This window comes from Idiotropiscis lumnitzeri, chromosome 3, assembly GCF_059441095.1.
Source record: "Idiotropiscis lumnitzeri isolate Australia: NSW breed Sydney's pygmy pipehorse chromosome 3, RoL_Ilum_1.0, whole genome shotgun sequence".
Lineage (NCBI taxonomy): Eukaryota > Metazoa > Chordata > Actinopteri > Syngnathiformes > Syngnathidae > Idiotropiscis > Idiotropiscis lumnitzeri.
This window is the reverse complement of record NC_142393.1, coordinates 13,291,215-13,318,696: the sequence shown is the minus strand read 5'-3', so window position 1 is coordinate 13,318,696 and position 27,482 is coordinate 13,291,215. Positions and strand designations below refer to the sequence as shown.

The window sequence follows — 27,482 nt, the reverse complement described above, 5'->3', positions numbered from 1 at the left end:
CTTTTCATAAAATAAAAGTCAGAATTGGCTTGTTGTGTTCTAATGTGAGCTTGCAAATATTTGCACCAGGAAATCAAACACAGACAATGAGGAGAAGCTCGAAGGCCTTTAATTGTGTTTCCCTTTAGAGTGAACACATATAAGTCGATTTCAACATTCAAAATCTAATTTCATGTAAACAATTGTTGTTGCAGCATTACAGCCGGGCTAAGATTCTTCATACATTTGTGCAAAGCTTTTGCAGACAGTTCGGACTCATGACATGTTAATCGTCATCATACATTCATTACGCAATTGCTCCCATTCCATTAAAAACAATTGCAAATTCGATCAAGTAAATAAAAATTAAATGACTTTTTTCCAAGACACTTGCTTACAAATTGACTGTGGGTAAATCGCAATCTAATTAATTCTTGTGCTTTAAAAAAAAAAAAAGAAAGAAAGAAACAGCACAAGCAAGTGAATCTGTGTTGTCATGGAAATCACAGCTAGTTTTTTCATTAGATGCTAATGCTAGCCATCCCTTTTTAACATTAAGAAGCTATTGTAGGTAATGACACATTTTGTTCTTGCATAAACGTGTCGCATTACATAATTATGACAACCGGCTCCACTGCAATACAACACATGCCACCTTCAACTCTATGAATAGAATTCACATTGATTTTGATCTTACAAGTTAGCATTTTTTGCTTAAAAATCACATAAAGTATATTCTTGTAAAAATTCATAATAAGGCACTTGTTAAAGTTTTTAAGATGTGGACAGTGGCTCTTCTGAATTTGGGGTAGGGGGAATGGATTTAATTATTCTTATCCAGAGCAGTAATTCAATTAGTGCAAAATAATTGTGTGTAATTAAAGTTTGCCTGTTGTATTGCCACGAGGCGTGTTGCCTTTTAACTGGCCGTTACACGCAACACACACAGGAAGTGGCTACAAAAATCTGCATATCTTTTCTGCGTTTCCAAGATGGGTTGTATCGTGTTTTAGCGGTGAACTTTTATGCATGTGACATTTCCTGGTATGAAGTTTCTAGAAATAGTTGCTTCCTCCCCCAAAGTTACTTTCCGTAGAGTTACTGATGATGTAGTGGTTCACACGCTGCAGGTCCCAATCACCGACTGGGTGATTGGGAGCTATGTGCCCTATGATCGACTGGCGACCAATCCCGGGCAAAGTCCGCCTTTTGCCATCCCAAAAAAGGTGGATGGATGTCAAGTCCATTTCTAGTGTGTGATTATTGGCTTGAAACAAGTCAGTTCCGAGACCCGTCCGTCATGTAAACAAGTGCCATAAAAACAGAAGTGAGCAATTTGACGGCACAACAGCGACAGCTGCAGCATACCAAAGAGACAGATCAGCTTCACTCCCACACACACACACACACACACACACACACACTTGCGCCGTCTTCTGAATTTTAATATAATTTTACGCATGTGGACCAATATTCTGTGGTGGTCAAAGTAACTCACAATCACGTACTCAGGAAGGCAGACGGCTGTTCACTTGTGATCTCATGAGATATAACAAAGCTCGCTGACGTGACATCAATTCATGAAGCAAATAGAAAAAAACTGACATCTTGAGAGTGAGCTTTTTGCATGAAAATTTGATAAAAGGTTCAAAATAGATTTTTTTTAGTTTTTCATCGGACAGCTCAAATTAAGGGAAAATAAGCCAAACACGCTTAAGGTTGGAGAAATTTCTATCCATCCACTCGTTTTCATTTGTCTCTTGAGGGTAAGATGGGGTCATTCACAGCTGACCTTTGGTCAATCAATGGGCGCATATAGAGAAACAAGCTTCCACACTCACATTCGCTCCAATGCAATGTGAGCAGCATACAGAAAACACCGACACAACCAAAAGGAGTTCACGCAAACTCCTCACTGAGCCAAGGTTTGAACCCCAAACGGTGAAGTTTGCACATTTTTACCACAGGCTTTGCTATTTCATCCCAAGGTACATATGAAATTGTAAATATGGTTCAATATTATTGTAAAACGTATGGGTACTGTTTATAGGGTATTTTTGACTTGGCGTCGCCCAGCCAATCAGATGCCAGAAACTCAACTGGCGTTTTAGGCGTTTTAAGAGGTTTTGAGGAACGGTGCCATTGTCATTGTCAAAGGTGTCATGGAAAAGCGACCACAAAGGGCGGAACCAAGCTGACTCGCGATACACAAGCAGGGCAGAAGAATTGCGATGCACATGTTCTAACCACTAGCCTACTGTGCTGCTGGGCAATTGCTATTTTGACCCAAGGGACATAATTCTGCATGTGCTAATATTATTACATAATATGATATTCTATTGACACTGATTACAGATGAACCGCAAAGGGTGTTAAAAGAAGAACAACCTGAGATGTAAACATGGCAAGTTGCGCAAATTAAAATAAAATCACTAAAATTCGAATGAAAGTTTTGCTCCCCGTCACTGATAGTATCGTGGTTCACACGCCGACATTAGGTGCATGTAGTGTGGTTTACCATTCGGTGACATTGTGAATGTGAATGGTTGTATGGTTCAAAACTGTATAAGACCTGTGATTCAGATATGAACGTAACCAATAAAAGACGATTCAATATATATGTTGATGGAAGGGGTGTGATATGATTTACAACATGTATGAAATATTCCTAATACATACTGCATATTCCGGCTTTATCTCTGAGTGTCTAACGTCGGCGGCTGGTACACTGGAACTTGCGGGTCAATGAGCGGCGGGCGATTTCTGATGAGATCGGCGGCCTTCTCCGCAATCATGATGGTCGGAGCGTTTAGGTTGCCACTAACGATGCTCGGCATAATGGACGCGTCGACCACACGGAGGCCCTCGACGCCAAGCACGCGTGTCTGGGAGTCCACAACCGCCATCGGGTCGGAGGGCGTGCCCATTTTGCATGTGCACGACGGGTGATATGCACTGTCAGCCTTGCGGCGCACAAAAGCATCAATGTCGGCGTCGGACTGGAGCTGAGGACCGGGCTGGAGTTCCGCCCCCCGAAACGGGTCGAAGGCCTTTTGGGCAAAAATCTCCCGGGAGAGTTTGACACATTCTCTGAACTCCAAAACATCAACATCTGAGAGGAGACAACGGTGGTGATGGGAATCGAATATGGAATCGGTTTGGAGTTCTTGCAGTGTTTAAGTAATGAGAGCGTACCTGTGGACAGATAGTTGGGCTGTAGAATCGGGTGGTCCTGAGGGCTGGCGCTCTTCAGTTTCATCCAGCCAATGCTCGTGCTTCTCATGGGTCCCACATGAACCTGCGGCATTACATTATGTAATCAGGAATTTGTCATGACCTCAATGCCAATGGGTGGTTGCAAAAATAATAATAATAATTTTCAAAGATATTTTTGGCATATTTGTTAAAACTGTCAGTCTGCCTCAAACAGTTGTACATGAGTAACGTTAAATTAAAAAAAATAAAATAAAATAAAAAAAATCAAGTTTTTTTTTTTTCTTCTTTTTTTTGGTTTTCCTAACACGTTTGATTAATTTAGTAACATTTAGTACACAGCTGTGTCCTCAAAGTCGTATAAAGGCTCATAATTTCCGGGTTGATGCACAACCATAATGATCTCATCAGTCCGTTTCCCTGGAAGTTTCTGGCAAACTGCTGTGTTGTTTTTCATTTTCAGAAAGCAGCAGTTATTTTTATTTTCCCTCTGAATGACACGTGAGTTTCATTGCTCTCTTTCAGCGTGGGTGAGTGTTATCTGACCAATCATCCACCCACACTTCCATTTACAAGAACATAAACGTATCTTCCACCCGCCCCCAAAACCAAAATAAAGCCACAGCACACTAACCTGATAAGCTTCCACCTTTGAAGCAACCCGCCCATGGTCAATAACTTGTGAGGGCAGAAAGTGAAATTGAATGTCAGGATGTGTGACCTGTGGCCGACTGCGAATAAAACCGCCGCTCTCCAAGTGTGCTGTTGCTCCGTAACCTTGGTGACAAATGACAATAAGAGAGGGAGAACAATGAAGTATGTCACTGCCAGATTTGGAACTGCTTTCTGAGGACGTTCCTGGGGGCCAATATAAAACGATAACCATAACGTAATGACTGTACTAAGTTAAACATGGACCGTCAAGCACTTAGGAAATTCATCAAAATTTCAAGGAAAATATTGCCCACAAGTCTCACAAAAATGCAGTCAAGTAATCAAAAACAATAAGCGTAGAAGGAATGCACAAGCAATATTGCTCGTAATACTAATAAAAGGAATCAAACTCAAATGTGACGTGGTTTTAGTTTTGAATCATGTTTATTTTATTTTATTTATTTTTTTATTTCTAATATTTTGCATTGCTTTTAAAGCACATCATCTCAGAACAGCGTGCTCAAGTTTGAGCAGCAGTAATTACATGATATTATTCAAGTAAATATCTGTCAAAGGCTTCATAAAGAAATAATTGTTGAAAATTTTGATTAATCGCAATTAATTCCGGAATAATAAAATAAATAAATATAAATATAAGTAAAGAATACAATGACGACATTTTACAAACGGAACGTGAGTTGCCAAAAAAATAAAAAATAAAATCACCTTTGGTCATGTTTGTTAACATTTTGACATGCACAGTTGGTCCTCGTGCAAAACAAACGTATCGGGCACCGTTGGGCGCTGAATTCCAACGGCCGCAGTCCAATAATGTTTAAATTGAGTTACCGCCAAAGCCAGCGTCATTTCTATAATTCTGCACATGAGAGTGTTACCAGTGAACACGGAGAGCCACTCCAGCCCTATTTTGACCATGTGGAACGGTTTCTGGGCTTTGTACAGCGTGATGGGCTGAGTGCACATCTGCTGGACGTACAACTCCAAATGATCTTGGAGGTTGCTGCCCACACCTGAGAAAAGATTCCCAACATCAAGACCTCCTCTTGACCAGACACTTCTCGTCTCTGTTGTGGAATGCACCTGGTAAGTGTTGGACCACAGGGATGTCATGCTGCTTGAGGTCATCGGCGTTACCAATACCGGACAACATGAGAAGTTGCGGCGAGTTGATGGCGCCGCCGCTCAGGATTACCTCTTTATCGGCAAACACCTGAAAAGTGACAACAGCTGATTTGTGAGGTTGTGAACTGCTAAAAGTTGTTTGCATCAACAGTGCATCAAGAAAGTATTCACAGCACGTCACTTTTTCCACATTTTGGTTTTTAAATTATATTAAAAATGGGATTAAATTAATTTCACCCCATACAATTCGAAATATAATGCACATATTTACAATAGGAAATTCTCTTATAATGTATGCTGGCAATTAAAAAAGAATGGAAGAAATGACAAGTAGACATTTTTTTTGTACTTAACTTTCATTTGCACATGATTAAAATATGGTGAAAGGATGTAATTTTTCTCTTTTTCTCAGAAATATCCGAATGATATATGTTGGTTTAACACATTTTAAAAAAATAAAATGAATAAAAAACGTTTTTTTAAAAATGTCCGATTTAAGGAAACCCAATGGAACCAAAGGATTTTTTTTTTCAAGTTATATACACATGCACAATGCTCATCATAGTAAAAATGTTTACGTGATGTCACACACTGCAATGTTGGAGGTCAATGCATTGTTTTGTCAGGAGCTTATTGATTTTTTTTAAACGTCACCTGCCAAGATGGCGGACTTACATAGTCATAATAATTTTCAATTACATTTGAAAAAAAAATTGCAAACATGACATTTTTCATGTGATAGCTGGTTCTGAGTAAATTTGATGTTTAATTAATTAATATAAATAAGGCTATACCATAACAAATTGTGGCCAAAATAAAATGCAATCAAAACGTTCCTGATGCACAGTAGCAAATAAATAAATTTTGAATTTATCGTCCTCTGACCCGTTTTGTCTCTCCTTTCTGCACATATTCCACGCCCACAGCTCTGTGGCCATCAAAGAGGACCTTGGTGGCAAGGCAGCGCACCTCTGTCTTCAGATTAGGTCGATCCAACACCGGTCTCAGGTAGGCACTGGATGCGCTCCACCTCTTGCCTGCAAATTATTGGACCAGCTAAACACGAGTATCAGATGACATTAAAGCATAACAATGTGGAGGGGAGTGGAGCAAAAATAAGAACAAATTAATTACCGGCAATAACATGTTGAGCTCTAACTTACGGTTCAAAACACATTTGTATGGTCGTGACGGACGATGAATCCAACGTAATAATAATTGATCTTCAAGTTGCGCTAGTTCTTTAGTTCACTGACCTTTAAAAATGGTCATGTCCATCCAGCCCAAGCCTTCTTGTTGATATCCATTCATGTCTTCAGTGAAGGGATATCCCGCCTGTTGCCCTGCCTCAATAAAAGCCTTGTGAAGAGGATGGTTAGTCTTCCCACGGGAAACGTGTAGTGGGCCACTACCTCCGCGGTACCTGCAGGGCGCACATTGAAATGATTTGCAAATCGAAATGTATTACTGCACTAGTGGTCACTCGAATGACTCACTGTAGGGTTTTTTGGGGCTATTAATGTGTAAACAAATAATTGAATAGAGGAAGAAGATCATTTGAAGTGAGATTTAGACAGGCCAAACTCAAAACATAACGACAGTGAAAAAGTGAAAAACAAATTATTTACGACACACAACACAAAGCAAATGTTTTTGTTCCATACTTGTTGCCGCCCAATTCGTGGCACTGTGCCTTCCTGAAGTACGGCAGGCAGTGGTCATAATCCCACCCGTCCGCCCCTTCCCTCTGCCAGCGGTTGTAGTCTTCAGCGTGCCCGCGGATGTACACCATGGCGTTGAGCGAGGACGAGCCGCCCCAGACTCGCCCCCTCGGCCAGTACATGACCCGGTTGTCCACGTGGGCCTGAGGCAAAGTGTGGTAGTACCAGTTGTACCTGGGGGAAATATCAGAAATATTCTTACAATAAGTCTAAAAAAAGCAGGGTATTCACTTTAATTCTTGTGGGGGATTAAAAATCCAAGCATATCAAATTTTAAACAGCCTCCTGGAATTATTTTTTGGGGCTGTCATATTTATATTGCACTAAATATGATCATATTTTATATTTAATTTATAAATCATAATTTGTATGGTTTTGCTCAACAAAGGACAAATGTCCAGTTTGTATTGTGGTCTGCACTTTCTCTTTGCATATGGGACAGAAGCTGCTAAGGGAACCAAAATAACAAATCCATGGCACACTAAATTTACATTTTTTGGTCACTGACTACCGTACTTGTCGTCACAAAGGTTGTAGGTCAGTGCAGCCGGCATGTGGATCTTCCATGACAACCGTTCGCTGCCAAGCAACAAATCTTTCGGCCCGGCTTCCAGCAACAAAGTTGACTCCTGGGCATCTTCTGTGAGGCGGTTGGCGAGAACACACCCTGCTGACCCCGCCCCAACTATGACATAACTGTATGATTTCTGATGAGCTGCAGTTGACGCTGGAGTGCGATGAGGGGCTGTGGTACTGAGACATCTGTATTGGAGGCGAGTCCTCGGAACAAACTGATGATGAGGCAAACGGTTAAAGAATCTCCTGCTGAATGCTGAACTTCTCCCACTCATCGTCTGTCTGGTTCCAGCAAGGCCAGGCATGGCTAAGGACAACATGCTGCTTCTGGGTGGGCCCTTTCGTGAACTGGTCGGCTGTCAGTGGAAACCAGAGCAAACGTGAGAGCAGCAATTCTCAAAGAATGGTACGCAGGCTCCCTCTAGTGGTACGCAAAAGAATCACTGAATTGAATGTTCAAACTTTGCACATGACAGTCAATGGTGCCACGGTTAATCTGGAAAAGTAACTTTACTGTTTACTTGACTCGATTTTCAAAGTAAGTTACATTCCGATAAGATTAGTTTAATTCAACAAATGCCAACAACCTTAGTCAACTGTAAACCGGACATCCGGTTTTGCCAATACTTGATTGAAAGTACATTTTTAATTTTATTGAAGGATAAGGTTTCTTTTTTAATTAAAAAATAAACCACCTTTATTTACTTAATATGAAAAATATTTTTATTTAACAAAATAATAATAAAGGACTTCACTTAATTTAAATCCACAGTCGTTTTTATAAAAAAAAAAAGACATTTCTAGACGTCACTTAACATAAATGTTTTAAAGGCATTTTGTTTTGGCCTCACATATGTAACTGTGAAGAGTGACATGGCACACTGAACATTATGTAGATTGTTTAAAAATGTTCGTGTTACATACTGCTGTAGTGATATTTTTGATTGTGATATAATATAGAAGATATATTTTAATAAACATGGGCCTTCTTTGCTACTGTATTTTGCTGACGGCCATTTTGGTGGTATTTGGAGAACTTTTTGATCGGGTATTTGGTTTCAAGTTTGACAACCACTGCATTAGAGGGCACAAGTAAGATTTAGATAAAATAGTGATATGGGCAAAATATGGCATGACTATTTTTTATGATGCAACATTAGTGTCAAATATATTTTTAAATACAGGTGCTCAACATGAGCGTGATGTCGCCTCTTTACAGGTTAATGTCTCATGGTTCGTGGAGGTGGTATTTCTCAACAAAACTCTATGAGCGGAAACAGTTTAAACCCATTAACCAATAAATAATCAATCCAATATGTGAAAAAAAACAAAAAAAAACTTCCTTAAAGTCAGAGTCCCCAGCGATACCACGACTGCAAGCACGGAGAGAAAAGGCATGAGATTCAAAACTAAAATACAGATTAGTTACACTATTACACTATCTCACACCAGATGCTGCCCATTTGACAATTAGAGTCTGTCGTTTGTGTTAAAGTAAAACATTATTACGTTTTGGTAGTAACCTTCTTATTAAGATCATGAACTAGATGGTCACTTATTAATTTCACAAGTAACAAATGTTTAACTAGGTCTGTTCTTGTTTGGATCTGAAAAGGACTTTAATGCCCTTTGCTGTACTGGTTCTTAAAGCAAAAGCTGCAACAGCTCAACTTAATCTTCTTTCACTGGCGGATGAATGATATTCTCAAATGCATATAGACGGTGGCACATGTGGGCCATATATCATATAACCAGTTTACAATTTCAAATTCAATTCAGACAGCAGTTTCAAATGTCAAGTCTATTTATGAATGCGAAAGTTGACAACTAAACAACAAAAAACGTTTTCAAAAGGAAAGGGAAAATACAGCTTGGTATTGCGGCAGTTAAAAAAAAAGTTTACACATAGAATCAAATTTCGCAACATTTTTCTTATCTGTGTCTGGGTCCACTAGTGTGTTTCTTATTGGCTGACCCACTTAGCGCATAAAAATGCAGTCTGAAATAAAGAAAACACAACGAGCATTCGAAGTAATGTTAATTATGCTTTGCATATTCAACGATTCGCCTAAATTGGTCACTTTTTGTTGTTGTTGTTGTTGTGTTGTTGTTTGACAGCCAAAGGCTGCAGAAATCAAAGTGATCCAGTGGACCACCAGAAGCGTCTCAGTCCCACAAGGATATGGTCATCATGCAAAATAACGTCAGTGTCATGCATGACCTACAGAAGGTCATCAAATGCACGAATAATAAACCAACTTACCGTTTGAAAGGCGAGCGGAGCACACACACACCAGAGCGGCTTGAGTGGGCGGAGCCTTGAACGGAATCAGCAGACAGCTTTCTCTCTCCAATACTTTAAAGTAAACATCTTCGTTGTGCGTGTGCGCAGTTTCACTCATGGAGAAGCTTCAACTTTTTGTCTGCTTTTACCTTGCGGCTGTGGTGACGTCACACGACATTGTAAGGTGCCTTGCTTTGTGGATAGCCCCAAGACAGGTCCATTTGAGTTCTGTCAAAAATAATGAGCAATATTGTGTTGTCTGTGTCCTTATAGAACGTGAAGTGTCATGAAAATGATGGTAAGTGTGTTTTATTTTTCTTGTGTTTATAGAGATGGCAGAGGTGGCAAAAGTGCCCTCCTATGTACTTCAGTAAATGTACTTGCCCAGGTGAAAAAAGAACAACTTAATGATGACTGCTGTACTCCCAATTATATTCCATTTCCATTATGATCATTCGGCACAATGGCAAAAATAGTTTCTGCCTCGACTTCTTAAGGCCATATGGAGGCAATTTCTTGCTTCTCCAAATCTGTTGGTTATTGTCACGAGTGTGCCCACTTTCCTCGTTGTCTTGCTGTCCAATTTTGAACACCTTAGAAGAGCCCAAGATTTCATGTCTTCTCTCGCAATATTGTTAGTATGCTGAAACGTTCTCTCAACTCAAACATGTACTTCAGTAAATTATAAGAGAGCATTTCAGCATATAATACAAGAGGATATCAGTAATGAGAGCATTTCGATATAAGACAGAAAATTTGTATATTGTGCGAGAGCTCTTCAGAAGCATGTGAGAGGAAATCCTAAATGATATCGCTATCAGCCTCTTATTTGAGTGTGTTGTTGTTTTACAAGACCTAAACTATTCATACAATATCAACACTTCGAAAATATATTTTTTTAATTATAATATAATGACACACACACACACACCTTTTGTGCCAAATGTTGGGACAATGTCACTATATTTACAGGTCCATACAGTATGTTACATAAATAAAATGTCAATTAGATAATACACGCAGCTCATCAACAGAGTTGCTCAGATTCTTTTTTTTCTGTTTATTTCACCTGTTTCAACAGCCACTTGTTGCTAAGCGGCGTTATTAGCACTCAGTCATAACTTGGCTATAGGTCGATTACTAACCATGGTCATACTCCAGTCACATCCACTAGGCCAGAGGTAAGGAACTCCAGCTCCTGGAGAGCCATATGTTTTACTCCTCTCCCTACTCTAAACACACCTGATTCAAATAATCAGGATCGATTTATGCTTGATGTGCTGATCATTTGAATCGGGTGTTTTTGGAGCTGGGAAAGATCTAAAAAGGTAGGATATGACTCTCCAGGAACCGGACTTCTCTACCCTGCACTAGGTGGTTTGAATGACAAACTAGTGTGGGGTTGCATGGCAAAGCAAGGACAGTAGTTGTGTTTAAAACGAAAAAAAAAAAAAGAATCCTAAGTGCCAAGTTGCAAGGGGTGCCTTCATTTTGTGATTGTTTTAATCACTGTGTGGAATGTTAGAGATGGTCGATAAGGTTGCAAGCCTTTAAAGTAAACTCAATAGAACCACAATTAATGTAATTTTTAACACGTGTTGTTCGATTTACTTTTATTTGACCGCGATTAAAAAAATGTGTTGGAAAATAAAGCGTGTGGTGACCTCAGACTTTTACACAGTTAGGCAAAGCAAGTTTATTTATATAGCACGCTTAATGTACATGGCAATTCAAAGTGATTCACATAAAAATAGCAATTCAAAAGCAATATAGAAAGAGAAAGAAAATATAAAGACATTACAAAAATCACAATAAAAGCACCTAAAATAATGACATTAAAATGATTAAGACCAAGTATTAATAAAAAATAAAAATAAAAAGACAGCAAGCAAATCTGGATTAAAACAAGAGAATAAAGGGTCGGTCGGGTCATGAGAATGAAAATGCTGCAGTAAATGATAATGTTTTCAGACCTGATTTAAATGAAGTAAAAGTTTGAGCGGACCGCAGGTATCCGGGGAGTTTGTTCCACAGGTGAGGAGCATAATAATTAAATGCTGCTGCACATTGTTTGGTTCTGGTTCTGGGAACACACAAGAGACCTGTCCCAGATGACCTGAGGGGTCTTTATGCTTTGTAGGGTACGAGTACATCTTACATGTATTTTGGTCCAAGACCATTTAGAGATTTGTAGACCGGCAGCAAGATTTCAAAAGTCTATTTCTTGAGTCACCGGAAGCCAGTACAGTCATTTGAGCACAGGTTTCACAACCACCTATCTTACTGAAAATATAAGCATTTATTATTGATCAGGCCATGCTTTTTGGCAAACATAATAATATTAATATTCTCAAAGATATAATTTTCCATTTCAAAATGTAGCTTTGAGAATGTGAGGCAGATATTGAATTCACAAAAAGAATTGTCTCTTTCTCCAGATTTCCCCGCTTCAAGCGAAAAAAGTCCATCTCTGCTGGCAGACTTGAAGGTTGAGCTGGTAAAAGTATCAGGAATAAACATGATCAACGTAAGCTGGGCGATCAACATCGATGGTAAGGCTCATTGAGTTGCATTTGATTTACAAATGATCCTTCATAATGAGATTTGAAGTTACGTGTTGTATGGTAATGAAGACGACTTAAATCTCCAATTAAATCACAATTCATCCAAACTATGTGAAATTGAGTTGTTTCCTTCAATCACTTTATTGAATTCTGATGCAGCGCTGTGATTTTGCGTCTCTGTGCAGCTAGCGTGAAATATCTGATTGGCACACGCATTAGAGGGGAAGAAGACCTCCTCTGTGAATACTTTCCACCTTTGGCTGAGACTAACCTCACTGGGATACATCAGGTAGGACCGCAGAGATCGCTTCAAATTGTGGAATGTGAATTCTGTGATCAAATCGCAAGGAAACAAATCAACCGAGAGCTAATATGTTGATTTATACATCCTAGCAATTGTATGGACTTTTCTTTTACACGCAAAGTAGGCTAGACTTTAGACCACCTTAGAGCAGGTCTAAGTTGTGGCACGATTTTGGTAGATTTGATCGAGGTAAAGACAGACAGATTCTGATCTCCGGGGATGTGTGTGATGGATGTCATCAAATGTAATCCACGAATATGACAACAGCATGCATCTAACTCCCAGAATCATTGTAAAAATCAATTAATTAATCAGTTTACTATATTAAAACCGATTGGAGTGGAAGGCTGTTTCTATAAGTGTGCACATCACAGCAGAGATCTGTGATTGCTCTGGCCAAGTTTTCTTCATCCACCCGTGGAGGTTTTCTTACAGTTCCTTACAAACCTATTTTAGCGACTGTGTGCACCTCTCTTGAACTAAATTTACAGGAAATGAGAGGGACTGCTTCCGTTGGTCGGGAAGCAAGTTAGCGCTGTGCACCCAACAGCAACTTTTTAACTGTACTCGTCTATGAAAACACCAAAAGAATGAAAACTTCACTCATGCACACAGTTTGACTTGCACTGGACATGAAAATTGGGCCTTCAATCTGTATTTGCGTTCTGTGTATTTAAGTTCTGATTGTTTGTAAAAGAGAAGTGGAAGTTACAAAACAACTTTTATAATGTCAGTCTCTTTTCTTTGTATCCAATTTAGAAATGGTTTCATTCCTTACTGAATGACAACTATGGCTCCATGATCCAGGTGGCCAACCTTCCATTGCCGCCATTGGGGAGCGGCCTCTCTTATAAGTTTGCAAAAATCGTCACAACTCCACCGACACAGAGTAAGTACACTTGAATTAAAATTTCTCAATCAACTGCAATATTGTAACACCTCATTTGGTGACAGCAGACCAATGGCGTGTCAAGCGCATTGGTGACCGGCTGGCTTTTTCTAAGTTCACCCCGTTGACTCCACCTTCTGTATTCCCCCTGCAACAGCCCGTTTGTACTTTATCTGAATCATATTGTACACCCGTATATCGAGTTACATATTGAATCATCTTTTAATGGAGAGATGAATGGCCCTAATATATGTATACGTGTAATTACATGCTGAATGAGGCAAGCTGACAGAGGCACTGCATTTTTTTTTTATTGATTCTGAAACAGTGGCATTACAATTGTGACTCAATTGGACAGAAGACAAAATGATTTTTCCTCACAAAAGTAGAAACAAACGATGGATATTCATTGGTTTGTCCAACTGTATGCTAGATAAAGGAGGAGACCCTCTGGTTCATTGAAAATGATATTTAGATGGGAATCATGCCATTTGCACACGCCCAGGACATACGACCAAATTAAGGTCAAAGTATGAAGGCACCGCAACCAGATGGTGCAATAAACAGTTTGAGGTTAGTAGATTTACTGTTGGCGGCGACATTCATTGATGCGGCTAAGTATCAACCCTTCTTAATGTTCCATGTCTTCTTTAAAGTAGGTTACATATATGTACAGGATTTGCGATTTATCGTTCTTTTTCTTTTTTTTTTTTAGGAGGTCTCGAACCAAAGTCGACTACTTTTCCTACAGGTGAGGCCTCTTAAAACCATGTGTACATAATGAGAATGAGAATACCGATGACCATGAAAAAAATGCTAAATATATTTCTCACCAGCTGAGAGCACTGATCTCACGACAGGAAACCCCCTTACAGGTATGATGCAAAAATAGCATGCAATAGCAAAGTAGAAAACAGCGTACACATGAAGTTATAATTTCTTCAGTTTGTAAAGATTTTTTTGGGAGTACACATTACGTCTGAATGACTATATTAACGTGGTTATTGCGTTGGTTCGCTGGTGCAGATCCTAAAAACAAATTCCCCATTATATTGCTGTACCTTTATCTTGGACTGGCTGCTTTGATGATCCTAACTTCTGGATACATTATCTGTGAGTTGAAAATCTTAAATAGGAATGCTCTAATCTATAATATACACACCAACACACCCAATAGTACACATTTTGTTTACTCCTTACTTATCAACATACTTTTGATCTAGATAAAAGATGTGGGGCAAACCTGGCCTTATCAGTCGGGTTTAAAAGGTTACCGACATCAACCCAAGTTCCCGTCCAGGTCCTTTTGGTGTACCCCCCTGAGAATGGAGCCTTCCAAAAGGCTGTGATGGCCTTGGCAGAATTCCTGCAGAAGCACGCAGGCTGCAGCGTTGCGATCGATGTATGGCAGCAGAGCAGAATTGCACACGTTGGTCCCATGCGCTGGCTGGCTGAACAAGTCAAAGCTGCACAGCGCGTCCTCATCGTCTGCCCATTGGTAAGATGTAATATTCAGGATTTGGTTTAATACAATTTTATATGATGCTAGTGAACCCCTGAATCTGACCAATGTTGACATCCACTGTGCCATTCTGTACTTTACATTATTATTTCCCTTTTTTTTTTACAAAGCTAAGGCATATATTTTACATTAGGCAAATCAAGGTAGCTCTATTTTTATAGCACATTTCATACACAAGCCAACTCAATGCACTTTACAAAAGCAAAGACACAACACCTAAAGGCATTTATAAACAGAACCATTCTAAAATGTATAAAAAGAAAAAAAAGATGTTAAAAAATGAGAGACCTTAATCAAATGTATGTAGAAATTAGACAAAATTCACAGTACATCCCTTGGCCCTAAAGATATTCTGCCCTACAGTATGGCGTTTGCATACTCTCCTGTACTTGTGCAGGATTTCTTGCAGGATTAAACAAATATATTTGTTTACTCGCATATATCCTTTAAAATAGCACTTAAGGTGCAATTGAATAATCCTCACTTTTTGGCATTTACACACAAAAATACATGTGAGGGTCTACAGGCAAATATTTAAGGGCAAAGTTTGACTGCACAAGCTGTTTGCTTTCTATTTTGTCCTGCTCAAGGTGTGTACAAGGACTACTAGCAAAATAGGACATACCAAAAAAGCGCCAACAGCAAATTTAACATAATGGTACCCGGTTTTGAAGCCGTCTTAACTGTAAGGCAGTTATGGTAACTGATCCGCTAGGCGGCCTTTAGTCACTGTCATTGACTTTGTGCCAGCGCATGTACAAAAAATTTTTATGGTAGGTGAGGGGTTTATGCAAATACTTTAAGAATTTTGCAGCTATTGAGCCATGATGTCAACCATGATGGAGGCCACCAAATGTCTAAGTTTCTTGCCTACAATAATTGAATGGTCTGACATAATTTACTTTCATTCCAGTCGAGCCACCCTCCTTCCGTCCCCATCTCAACCTCGACGGGGGGCACATCCATTCCAGCTGCAGCTCAAGATCTTTACCCGCTGATGCTCAACATGGTGGCGAGCCACGCTAAGAGTGCTCGTGAGCTCGCTAAGTTTTGGGTGCTGGAGCTCGGCGATCAGCGAGAGAAGAGGTCTGGTAACCTGGCTCGAGAACTGAGGGCATGCAAGCTTTTTTGTTTGCTGAAAGATATGAACAAACTGTGTCGCAGTCTGCACACTCAAAGACAAGATGGTAAAATGAGAGCGAATCTTGTCTTCACACCTGGAGTAATTGACGATCGTATGGTGAAGTTAAGAGACTCTGTTGAGAAACTAAGTGGACATTTTTCAATTTGCAAAGAGGCAGTGCCGGTCAATTGTATGATTATCTCTGTTTGAATAGCTGCAATGAACTGTATGGACTAATGTTAATAATCCACAAAATTAAAAATATAGAATTATACAGAGGTATATATATAAATATAAATATAAATATAAATATAAATATAAATATAAATATAAATATAAATATAAATATAAATATAAATATAAATATAAATATAAATATAAATATAAATATAAATATAAATATAAATATAAATATAAATATAAATATAAATATAAAATAGTATAGTACATAAGATACAATTCATGTTTTTTATGTTTGCATTTATTTATTGTGAATGACAGTGTTTGTGTTTGTGGGAGTGCAGCCTGCAATATGTGTCTGACAACCAGTGGTAAAAATAAATAATACATTTTAAAAAAAATCGCATCCCAGAATTTTATTCTTAAGTGCTGTACAGTAGGAATCACGCGAAGGGTAAATGTTACATAATTCCATGAACTGGGTAATCAAGCCTTGTATTTTGCAAAAGCATAACATCGGACAGTATTTCGGTTAAATATGTGCGAACGTTTGTGTTATTTTTTGTTTTCCAATAAAGTTTGTTGAAACATACCCATTTTCCGGGGAGGGATTCAAATGGACCACGTGACCAAACACGGAAGTAATGCCTTGCGTCTACGGATGCACTTTGAGTGAAGTCTTTTGATCCAAGGATTTTTTTTAATATATATTTTTTGTCATTTACACCGTTTTGGGCAAGTTAATCGATCGAATTTGCCAGGGAACATGACTCAAGCAGAGAAAGAGCAAGATAGTGGAAAGGAAAAAGAAAAAGAGCGCGACAAGGAGAGGGAACAGCGAGGAGTGAAAAGACCCATTGCTCCACCGACCATCCCGGAGCCCCTTCAAGAGGTGATCTCCCATTTCATTTGTGCCATGTAGACATAATTTTATACTCCTGTATATGCATTTTTATATCCTGATGACGATCATATTACTATTTTGTATTGTTCATCTTAAAATTACATTCATTCACTGCCCAGACATTTTGACCCACGGGTTATTGTGGTGAATGATTGTGTACATCTACTAAATGAAAGAATTCCCTCCTCCCTCCTTTTACCTCTATTCAGCTTTTCTCGTTCTTTTATAATTAGCAGTGTGGAATAAAATAGGTTACCCAAATTGCAGCCGTTTCTCTCAATGGACCCAAACTACTGATCTAAAATGGGGCATCGATGTCAGCCACTGGTGGTTGCGCATTAGAAAGGTTGATCACAACTTTGAAATTTAGACGCCTGACAAGTATATTTGTCAATGACGGTGAATGTATTTTAAATGAAGAACCTTGAAATTCCAAGGATTGGTACAACTTCAAGTTCAACATTGTCTCTCGATGATCAATTGATTATATTAATTAATTATTGTACTTCTAACATCTCTTTTAACAGCAAATACAGAGCAACTTTGTAATCGTCATCCATCCTGGATCAAGGACGCTCCGCATTGGCCGAGCTACAGACAACCTTCCGCTTACGATCCCGCATGTGATAGCACGCCGACACAAGCAAAGTGGCCAGCCCAGATATGAAGATGCCTGGCTGCTCAGAGACGGTCTAAACGTGTGTCAGTTGTACAGTGTGTAGCCTGGAAAGATTTGATTTGTTCTCACTGACCTCATTGCATCCTTCCTCATTCTCTGTGCCAGAAGCCTGAAAGTAATGAGCAGAGGCAGAATGGGCTTAAAATGGTTGATCAGGCCATTTGGTCCAAGAAGATGTCCAATGGAGTGAGGAGGACGCCAGTGTCTGCTGAGCAGGTGTGTCTGTGTGTCTGGACCAAGAAACCCAACTACTTGTTGTGATTAACTATTTTAAAATGGCTGGCACTCAAGGGGTTCTTTTTTTTTTAATGGCTTGGATTGAAAGAGTTAAGGATGGAGAGTAAAGGGATGGATGTAGCAAGTGAAAGTTCAGTTTACTGATGTTTTGAGCATCTTCTCAATCACGTTAAAAATGCTCGGGTCCAGTGTAAAATCTTGACATGGGTCGCATTGTCTGTATTTAGGCGAGGGCATACAATTGTCAGATCCGTCCAGCCATGCTAGACAACAGCTCCAGGGTGAAGTGGACCAACACATCTAACCATCCCCTTTATTTGATAGGAGAGGAGGTAAGTGCAAGAGTCTGCATGACACTGAACAGGTTCAGCATCAGACTCATTGTCTACGCCTCTTCCCGCCATCACAATGCAGGCCCTGTATGTAAAACCAACCGACTGTTACAACATCCATTGGCCTATAGTTCGAGGTCAACTCAACGTGCACGCCGGTCCCGGAGGCTCGCTGACTGCTGTCCTGGCTGACCTTGAGACCATCTGGAGTCACGTTATTCAAAAGAATTTGGAGATCCCGCTCAAAGACCTGAAGGTGGGAAATATATCAGAATTATTTTTTCTTTGTTTGGATATACTAATATGCAGGTATGTAGTGTACGTCTTGGGATGCAAATGGTATGCTAGGTTCGGACCAAACACAAAATATGTCTGGCTTATGATTGTTTGTGGGGAAACTAGAGAGGTTACTTTGAGCGAATAAGAGGAGGGGCTCTGCATTTTTCTCCGACTCCAACAGAAAAAAATAAGTTTGAACATCGCTAGCCAATCTGGTGACCGGTGGTCGTGTACTTTGGCAGCTGAATCGTATCTTGAGTGACAGTTCAACAGCTGTCAACAAGTCAATACATTGACCAGATGAGACAAATTCCTCATTCCCCATTCTCCAAGCATGCTCATTTTTGGCTTGGCTTTCAATTAGAAGATGGCTGTTTTTATATATCTCTTCGTCCCACAGGGCAAAGATATTGTCCTAGATTGTTTTTATTTCGCCACGCTGTGTGTGTCTCTTAGTGTTTGTGCTTCTGCTGCGTGTGACGTAGGAAGTCCAGTCTCAATGCGAACTGCTTGTCGGTGACGTGACGCCATGAAAAGTTCATATTTGTAAACCTCAGTGAAACATGCGAAGAAGCAAAATTTTCACTTCATCTGCGCTGCAGTGAACATTGATGGACATACACTGTAAATTGACTGTAAATCACATTTTCACTCATTTCATTCTATTACTGATTAATGGACGGGGGTGAAGAACACAAGTTTGTCAGCAACAAAAAAAATATTAAAAAATAAACATATCAGCAACTTTACTGGCCGTACAGTTTTTGCCGGCAAAATTCCACCATTTAGGGAAGTCTGGAGCCTGGGGATGGATCTCCATATTGTTATTGTTTAGCTTCCAAGACATTTTGGGCAATTGGACAATCTAAACTATTTGGTCAAGAAGTTTAAGGTTAACTGTCAAACGTGTTTAAAATGAACGACAGCAGAACAGATAATTCAGCAGCGCGTCCCAGCACCATCATCATGACACACACGCACACACACAAACCCATTATTAGAAAATCTTCTCCTAAGATTAGAAATCATTATAGCTGCAAAAGTGGGAACAAATCCATTTTTTTCCCCTTTTCACTTGCTGTTTGTGAATAGCCCCAAGACTGTTGTGTATTTGATGAGGGCAACGGTTGACCAACCTTAAATCAGCACTAGTGGTCCTTAGGAAAGTTGTGTTTTTATTGAGAGAGGGGAAAAAAAAAAAGCTGTTTTAATGTCTTTACTTCACGTAATGCTCGTGACTGTTGACAGTATTACAGATGCATCCTTTTGGTTCCTGACATCTACAACCGGCAGCATGCCAAGGAAATGGTCTCCATGCTACTGCTTAATATGGGCTTTTCAGGTAATCCACTTGAGGTGCTTTTCAGGTCTTTAGAATCATCTTATTTTTTCCCCCATGTGTATTTTTGGGTACAGCAATCATAGTGCACCAGGAATCTGTGTGTGCCACGTTTGGCAGTGGGTTAAGCAGCGCTTGTGTTGTAGACGTTGGAGACCAGAAGACCAGTCTCTGTTGTGTAGAGGACGGCGTTTCCCATCGGAACTCCAGGTCAGGATATTTGTTGAGAACATTTCTACTTGTGGAATTTGACTGGAAAAACGATTAGCCGTAATATTTCACAGAATAAATATTTAATGATGGGGAACACGTTTTGTATTTTTGTCCAACCATCACAGGTTGTCTTTGGCATATGGCGGTTCAGACGTGACCCGCATTTTATTCTGGCTCCTGCAGAGGGCAGGATTTCCTTACAGAGACTGTCAGTTGTCCAACAAATTGGACTGTCAGCTACTACAACATATAAAGGAGACGCTATGCCATCTCGACCAGGTGTGTGGGTCAAAGATTACGGAGCATTAAGTGTGTTGTTTAAATAACGTACCCTCACCGTTCCAGTTGTTGTCACCTTTATGATAATATGCAATACAAAATCACATTTGATGTACTCGTGTTTGATGATTAAAAGAAATAGGTCACCGATTGTGTTTGCATTGCAATGTTTGTCTATCTTCTTGTATTCAAAATATTTTCCCTGGTTCTCATAAGGACATATCTGGACTACAAGATCATGAATTCCAAACACGTTTCCCAGAAGCCCCAGCTTTTCTCTTCCAGGTTCGCTTAGGGGATGAGAAATTACAGGTAACTCGAGTCATTACAACTGCATCTTGTGTCGGTTCCTACATGTCTAGACTCCTCTTGGTTGATTTATTTCTTGCCCTGGATGAAATAGGCACCCATGGGACTGTTCTATCCCAGCACGTTTGGTATTGTCGGTCAGAAGATGACATCGCTGCAGTATCGTTCCCAAGGTGACTCGGAGGACCCTCATGATGAACTCTACTTACTGGCCACACACAGCAAACAAGACCAGGTAAAATATAAACTACAATTCTCACTGCAGTGCAGTATTTTGCAAGTTAAATGTCATTTCTACTGTTCCTCATCCTTTTTTCTCATCATTTTCCAACAGTCTTCCAAGTCTGCTTCAGACCGCAAGGCACTCTCAAGACAAGGCGGAGCTTTGGACGGTGACGCGAGTGGTCAAGGGGGCATGGGGGAATTGTCGGAACTGCCCAGAGGGAGCGGCGGCAGTGGAGCAATGCAGGGGGAGACGGATATGGGTGCCACCCAGGGGGAGTGCCTGATGGGAGTGGGGGAGGCGGAGGAGCCCTTCTCCACACATCACTCAAGGAAGACTGCAATCATGAACCAGTTTGAGGGCAAAGCGCTTGGCCTGGATAAAGCCATCCTGCATAGCATTGACTGCTGTGGTAATAAAAGCACCGAATGATGTATAAATACAAAGGATTTCTTGAAGTCAAGTGCCCTCTTGTTGTTTTTTTGAAAGCCTCGGACGAGACCAAGCGAAAGATGTACAGCTCCATCCTGGTGGTGGGAGGAGGGCTCATGTTTCATGGTGCTCAGGAGTTCCTGCTGCACCGCATCATCAACAAGATGCCGCCCTCCTTCAGAAGGCTTGTGGACAACGTGGAAGTTATCACAAGGCCAAAGGTAAACGTGGACCATCAGTAATTATGAGTAAGATGTAAACAACAAGTGTATGTGCAAATTCTGGTTAAAAAAATGGTTAAAAGCTCGTCACAGCTCTCCTAATGCAGTGTGTTGGTATTGTTTAGGACATGGACCCCCGACTGATATCATGGAAGGGGGGAGCAGTGCTGGCTTGTCTGGACACAACACAAGAAATGTGGATCCACCAGAGAGAGTGGCAGCGGTTTGGCGTTCGAATGTTACGTGAGCGGGCTGCTTTTGTTTGGTGAAACCACACACATTTACAAAAACAGACTGGTGAAAAACTAAGGACAAGACAAAAAAAACATTTCAAATAATGTAATTGGGGGGCTGTGGTAGACAACTAGAAAAGTGGCAAAAACTGCGCATTGATTTGTCGACAATTGGAAAATGAATACGGTTCTTGGTTTGATATCGAGCAATAATTGTCCGGAGTATAGAAATTGATCAATAACTGCAACCTCAAATTTGAGCTGAATGCCCTTGATTTTCCACAGCCCATGCCTACAAAGTTTCTTAAGTGGAGCATTTTTACACTTGTAGTATTGAAAATTGTACAGCACTGAGAATTGTTTTAAATGGAAAGAGGCGTGATGATGTCATTAAAACTTGGGTATTTATGGCATGATAATTTCCACGTCAACTTGAGTTCATCACATATTCTTATTTCTAAATCTCAAATATCATTACACACTACAATGCTGAAAAGATATTTTGCAGTGGATGATATGAGTTCATGAATTCAACTAATTGTTGAGTGATATTTACTTATAACCTGATTTATTTACATAGTGACTGCTTCATTTACTTAACTGCATAGTGTAAATAATTATCAAATAAGACAGAATGAAAATATCACAATTACAATAACCTGTCACTTAGATAAATCACACTTACTCAACTTGTTTTTAAAGATTATTTAATGTGGTATTGTATTTAATATCTAACATCATGTCCCCAACACTAACTTCAATAGAGGGTGAAAAAGCTAAATGTATTGTAATTTATGCAATGAAAACAACTCAAGTAAGAAAGAAAAATGAAAAATAAAGCAGATGTTGGGGCGGGGGGTGCAATCTATGAGCTGCCAGATCAGCCAATTTGGTTCCTATGAATAGGAATTCCCAAAAAGGCATCAAAAAACTGCTAAGGCAGTGGCAGCTCAAAAAGATGGGCTTCACCACTGTGACCACCAGTCCATACAGTACAGTGTTGTTTTTGGAAGGCATTTTAGATTTAGTCTTAGTCATTTGGACAAAAAATGCTTATTAGTTTTCGTCAGATTTAGTCATTCCTATTTGTGATAGTTTTAGTCGACAAAAAGTCAAAAAGGTTTTGATCGGTTTTAGTCAACGGAAACGCAAAAAAACAAAGTTTTAGTCTAGTTTTTGTACATTTATTAGACCAAAACTCAAAAATGTTTTAGTCCGTTTTGGTTAAAAATAGGCATACACGGTTTCCACCCAACACCTTTTTGAGTTTTGGTCTAATAAATTTACAAAAACTAGATGAAAACTTTTTTTTCTGCATTTCTGTCGACTAAAAACTTTTTGAGTTTACGTCGACTAAAACTATCACGAATAGGAATGACTGAATCTGACGAAAACTAATAAGCATTTTCGTCCAAATGACCAAGACTAAATCTAAAATGGCTGCCAAAAACAACACTGCGTCATCGTTGACGAAAACAACACTGATACAGTAGCTGGGCCCACGCCTACACAGTGTGTGTGTAGGCGATTACCTGCAGGAAAAAAAAAACCAGTCAATCCAACATGAATACAACATTATTATTCATGATTAAAGAATAAAAAAATAAGCACCAACACTGTCTAATCAGAGTCAATAGAAGAACTGTATCTCATATTGTACCCTTACAAAACTCATGCTTGACTCATCTGCTGTATTGTAAAATTGTATTGCATCATACTAGAACTGTTTCCAATACTACACCCTCTCTGAAGTAAATATTACACACATTATACAACTGCAATAATAAATGTTAAATTAATACCTCTTAGATAGTTAATCAAAACTGAGCATTATGGGCAATGTAAAGATCTTCTCAAATATAAATATACAGCTGTTACGTTGGAGCAACTGAGGCTATGCAGGTGTACCTAATGCTGTGGCCAAAATGTTTGTGTATGTCAAACCTCACCTTCCTCATCCTCCTCCCCCCATTGGAGGAGGACTGGGCCCGCCACCAAAGTTTATTCTTCCAACGCGCCTTCGGCCACCAGGGGGACCTGGAGGACTGCATGAGAGAAAACGATGCCAAATGAACCTTTTTTATTATTATTATTTTCTAACCATATCACTTTCCTGGCTGCACAGTACAATATAGGGAAAGCAATATGGTGAAATGGTAAAATAAGAGTCTCATAGGTTTTACCCAAGAAAGTCCTTAAATTGGCAACTTAAGTCTCACTCGAGTCGAGTCGAGTAATAATAATAATAATAATGCCTTTATTAGTCCCACAATGGGGAAATTCGAGATTTGAACCCAGGCCTCCTGGGGAGACTGGGTCCTGAACGCGGCGCCTTAGACCACTCGGCCATCCTGGCAGCCACGAGATTCGAACCCAGGCCTCCTGGGGAGACTGGGTCCGGAACGCGGCGCCTTAGACCACTCGGCCATCCTGGCAGCCAAAGATTCGAACCCAGGCCTCCTGGGGAGACTGGGTCCTGAACGCGGCGCCTTAGACCACTCGGCCATCCTGGCAGCCATGTGACTCTAATTCCCAAACTAATTGTAATTTGGTTAAATGTTGTGTACTGTCTGTAATTAATTTATGGCTGCTTTTTAGTTAGTGATTCAGATCAGTTAATTTACAGTACAACAAGGATCCTATTTGTGTTAGTGGTACTTCATTTTGTTTCCTGATGGCCTGTGCATGTTATAGCATAGTTTGAATTTTCCTGTCTCTTGTATGACAGATAACAATGTTAAAAAGCACATGAAGGTATTATGTCTTAATGCTAGGTTGCTAGAATTCACCAATACTCCCATTTCACTTCACCAATATGCTGCTACTGATCCGTCAAGCATCTTCAAATGGTGAGGAAAAATTCTACTTGGTTACACTTGTATAACAGTTAAGTAAAACATTAACAATTATGTTTACCATGGACACAGGTTGACCTAAAATTAGTTTAATTTAGAAAGTGTGAAAATCCTCTAAATATTGGCTATGCCCTTAAAAAGGTTTCTACTACACTAGAATTCCCTCGTGATACCACAATAGCAAAGGACTCATTTTGTCTAAATAAGAGTCTCAACTCCTTCAGCACATAGGTGACTGCACATAGCAGTTAAAAAAAATCCACTAATAGGAAAACACTGTAAATATGCACGGATTCACTGTAATAACAATAATAATGATAATTTTGAAGTTTACATACCCTCGGCCGTCATAAAACCGCGACGAACCACTATGTCCATCTTTTGTCAGGTCTGGGTGAATTAGCGTTTTAAAACTGGTGAGAAGGAAAAAGTACAAATGTCAACAGTTATATATTGCAATTTAACAGAAACATACGTACAATGTGTAAATTGCATTAGGCTACAAATTGCAAATGCAACTTTAACGCTCTTCTTTCTTTTCAAACGTACTAAATCACAATTGCATCGTAATATAGTTACTAAGGCGATATAGACTCACTAATTGACTTACAACAAGCCAAAAAACTCCACAGCTCCCCAGAATAAGTCGACCAGTAAAGACAGTCGCCATGGTGACTGGCTTCTACTGTCCAGAACTTGACCTGGCAAAGACAGGGTCCCGATTATGTTAAGAATGGACATACTACAAGGTCTGATCAGAAAGGAAATTGACCGCAATATGGTGTCATTGCATTGACGTCTCGTGAATCTTGCTAAAACCTCGACATCACAAATGTTGATTTTTTTTTTACAGTACAACTGAATACAATGTCGTTGGCATATCAAAAATAAATAAAACCAATGTCGTCATTTGAACGATACTTGAATGAAAACATATAACGATCAAAATAACAAGACTTAACGAACATATACCAGCTAGTAAAGTAATGCTATACGAAGAGTGACCGAAAAAGCGAAGAAATAATGTTTGTTCTTGATGGGCAACATCGGCATGTTAGCAAACAAGCTAGTTAGCGGCTATAAACACCCAACTCTCAAACTTCCTACTCGCATCATACATGTAAAACACTCAATGAAAAAATTCTCAAGGCATACTAGGTGATAGAGGCATTGATTATGGGATAATATCCTCAGATGGTACTAGCAAAAAACTCACCGTTCGACACGTACACCATCTTTAGAGAGACAACAACATACGTTTACTTCCGGGTTCACAGGCGACGAATTACCCAGACAGATAATTACGCCACTCCTGTCAACCAAATAAGTGTCATCAGCACTATTCTGCTCTGTTTAATCGTCAATCCTGTTTTTTTTTCGGATTAGAAATTTAACTAAATGCAGTCTTGGATTTATTGAGGGGTACAATGAGTAAATCGTGGAAAGCAACTGTTCGTTGGATTATCGGATTCCTCTCTAATGGCGACAGATTTGATTTGCGAAAAAAGGATGTGACGGTATCGTACGTAGCCCTTTTATTGACTCTTCATGACGTCACACGCCCTCCGTATAGCAGTGGCTGGTTTTTTTTTTCTTCCAATTTTCCGTGGCACGATTGCAAGCCCTTCCATGTCATTTGACCAAGACTGTGGGATTGAAAAAGCACTATAAATGTAGTTTTCTACTCTATCAGCGCAGTTACTATTAATGAAAAAAAGTAATGTGTTAGTCAAAAGGAAGTAACTTTACATTACTTAATAAAACCTAATTAATTACTTAATAGTAATTAGTAAGTAAGTAAATACAGGGCTAGTATTGTCAATCCCAATATTGATACGTTACAATACATCAGATATCAATCATTGAATTGCCAAATTTCAATTGATTAAACAATTATTTTTTTATGTATAATAGCTAAATATCAAGACTTGTTTTTTTCCCCCATATATGATGTCAATTTGTTTTTCTTAAAGTGCACAGAGTGATCACCGGGGAACTTTTAAACGGTAATGTATTTACACATAGGACTATAAATTCCATTAAAAAACAAATCACACTTTGTGTATGCTGTTGGACAGGTACACAATTGAAAAAAACAAAAACGAAAAAAAACATCCTATCCACTGACAAACTGAAAAATGACATCATGCCTTCAAGTTTTACCAAAATAAAGTGTACAATATTCACAATGCTCGAAGACAAACAAACAAAAAACATTTGTTTTACTCATTTTGTTCCATGTGGGACTCAGTTATTTTCTTGTCTTCATCATGTTTAAGTAAGCTGACCTCAGCATCCAGCAGTGAACTCCCAGCAGCATGTTGTCCCTCACCAGAAGCTTTCATCGCTCTACTCTTTTTGGGCTGCCCTTTTAGTTTTTGCTTCTTTCTGGCAGGTGGGGTGTATCCATAATTGTTGTAGACACTCATCACTTTTATAACCGTCCGACTGGACACGTCACATAGCTTGGCCGAGTCGCGCACTGACATGCCTCCCAGTTGAGTCCCAACTATTTGGCCGCGCTTAAAGTCTGACAACTCATTCATGTCTGGATCCAGCGGTGAATCGAGTGTTTTTTCCTCTGGAGTGAAGTCCTTTGTGGTTGAATTCTCTTCTCTGGAAGTACAGATTGTGCAAGGTCAGGATTGACTGTGGATGTCTGGATGGAGTACACAAAAGTACAGTTACGTTTTACATTAGCTATACATATAAATCCATCACATTAAATTATAGCATTGCAGAGATATTAATTTTATTCAGTATTTGAAGCAAAAGAAATCAATCTTTTATACTAG

The 27,482-nt window shown here is 39.5% G+C and overlaps 4 protein-coding genes across 8 annotated transcripts; 2 read left to right on the top strand and 2 right to left on the bottom strand.

The window, feature by feature from the left end:
• Positions 1–92: 92 nt before the first annotated feature.
• On the bottom strand, positions 93–9,714 carry chdh (choline dehydrogenase). 2 transcript variants are annotated; one of them, XM_088292155.1, is made up of 10 exons: positions 9,550–9,714; positions 7,227–7,642; positions 6,654–6,884; positions 6,246–6,412; positions 5,875–6,026; positions 4,948–5,077; positions 4,743–4,877; positions 3,827–3,969; positions 3,175–3,277; positions 93–3,091 (listed from the first exon to the last, which is right to left on the bottom strand). In XM_088292155.1, exons 2-10 carry the CDS (start codon positions 7,604–7,606, stop codon positions 2,673–2,675), a joined length of 1,860 nt encoding a protein of 619 aa, XP_088148281.1. In that variant the 5' UTR covers positions 7,607–7,642; positions 9,550–9,714; the 3' UTR covers positions 93–2,672. The 2 variants fall into 2 exon arrangements, with proteins under 2 accessions (XP_088148281.1, XP_088148282.1); XM_088292156.1 differs by having other exon boundaries at positions 5,959–6,026.
• Positions 9,639–16,241, top strand: il17rb (interleukin 17 receptor B). Of its 2 annotated transcripts, none has more exons than XM_088292157.1 (10): positions 9,639–9,749; positions 9,844–9,868; positions 12,009–12,122; positions 12,320–12,423; positions 13,198–13,327; positions 14,043–14,078; positions 14,164–14,202; positions 14,354–14,440; positions 14,551–14,825; positions 15,763–16,241. In XM_088292157.1, the coding sequence occupies exons 1-10, from the start codon at positions 9,687–9,689 to the stop codon at positions 16,180–16,182; spliced, it is 1,293 nt and encodes a 430-aa protein (XP_088148283.1). In that variant the 5' UTR covers positions 9,639–9,686; the 3' UTR covers positions 16,183–16,241. The 2 variants fall into 2 exon arrangements, with proteins under 2 accessions (XP_088148283.1, XP_088148284.1); XM_088292158.1 differs by having other exon boundaries at positions 9,664–9,754.
• Positions 16,242–16,776: 535 nt separating this feature from the next.
• On the top strand, positions 16,777–22,251 carry actr8 (actin related protein 8). 2 transcript variants are annotated; one of them, XM_088291457.1, is made up of 13 exons: positions 16,777–17,044; positions 17,584–17,754; positions 17,841–17,951; positions 18,200–18,304; positions 18,387–18,560; positions 19,832–19,925; positions 20,069–20,132; positions 20,261–20,414; positions 20,631–20,726; positions 20,818–20,958; positions 21,058–21,358; positions 21,436–21,599; positions 21,725–22,251. In XM_088291457.1, the coding sequence occupies exons 1-13, from the start codon at positions 16,919–16,921 to the stop codon at positions 21,866–21,868; spliced, it is 1,845 nt and encodes a 614-aa protein (XP_088147583.1). In that variant the 5' UTR covers positions 16,777–16,918; the 3' UTR covers positions 21,869–22,251. The 2 variants fall into 2 exon arrangements, with proteins under 2 accessions (XP_088147583.1, XP_088147582.1); XM_088291456.1 differs by having other exon boundaries at positions 20,000–20,132.
• Positions 22,252–22,522: 271 nt separating this feature from the next.
• selenok (selenoprotein K) lies at positions 22,523–26,191 on the bottom strand. 2 transcript variants are annotated; one of them, XM_088291458.1, is made up of 5 exons: positions 25,904–26,183; positions 25,298–25,388; positions 25,026–25,100; positions 23,782–23,877; positions 22,523–23,364 (listed from the first exon to the last, which is right to left on the bottom strand). In XM_088291458.1, exons 1-5 carry the CDS (start codon positions 25,920–25,922, stop codon positions 23,361–23,363), a joined length of 285 nt encoding a protein of 94 aa, XP_088147584.1. In that variant the 5' UTR covers positions 25,923–26,183; the 3' UTR covers positions 22,523–23,360. The 2 variants fall into 2 exon arrangements, with proteins under 2 accessions (XP_088147584.1, XP_088147585.1); XM_088291459.1 differs by lacking the exon at positions 22,523–23,364 and having other exon boundaries at positions 23,778–23,877; positions 25,904–26,191.
• Between the last annotated feature and the right edge of the window lie 1,291 nt (positions 26,192–27,482).

Bases quoted from the DNA above. Each gene is read 5' to 3' on its own strand.
- chdh (XM_088292155.1), bottom strand. From the start codon at position 7,606: ATGTTGTCCTTAGCCATGCCTGGCCTTGCTGGAACCAGACAGACGATG. The intron at 6,413-6,653 runs GTATGGAACAAA...TGCGCCCTGCAG, and splicing joins CACGAATTGGGCGGCAACAA to GTACCGCGGAGGTAGTGGCC. The intron at 6,027-6,245 runs GTCAGTGAACTA...AATAATTTGCAG, and splicing joins GGACATGACCATTTTTAAAG to GCAAGAGGTGGAGCGCATCC.
- il17rb (XM_088292157.1), top strand. From the start codon at position 9,687: ATGGAGAAGCTTCAACTTTTTGTCTGCTTTTACCTTGCGGCTGTGGTG. The intron at 9,750-9,843 runs GTAAGGTGCCTT...GTGTCCTTATAG, and splicing joins TGGTGACGTCACACGACATT to AACGTGAAGTGTCATGAAAA. The intron at 9,869-12,008 runs GTAAGTGTGTTT...CTCTTTCTCCAG, and splicing joins GAAGTGTCATGAAAATGATG to ATTTCCCCGCTTCAAGCGAA.
- actr8 (XM_088291456.1), top strand. From the start codon at position 16,919: ATGACTCAAGCAGAGAAAGAGCAAGATAGTGGAAAGGAAAAAGAAAAA. The intron at 17,755-17,840 runs GTGTGTCAGTTG...TCTCTGTGCCAG, and splicing joins TGCTCAGAGACGGTCTAAAC to AAGCCTGAAAGTAATGAGCA. The intron at 18,561-19,831 runs GTGGGAAATATA...GACTGTTGACAG, and splicing joins TCCCGCTCAAAGACCTGAAG to TATTACAGATGCATCCTTTT.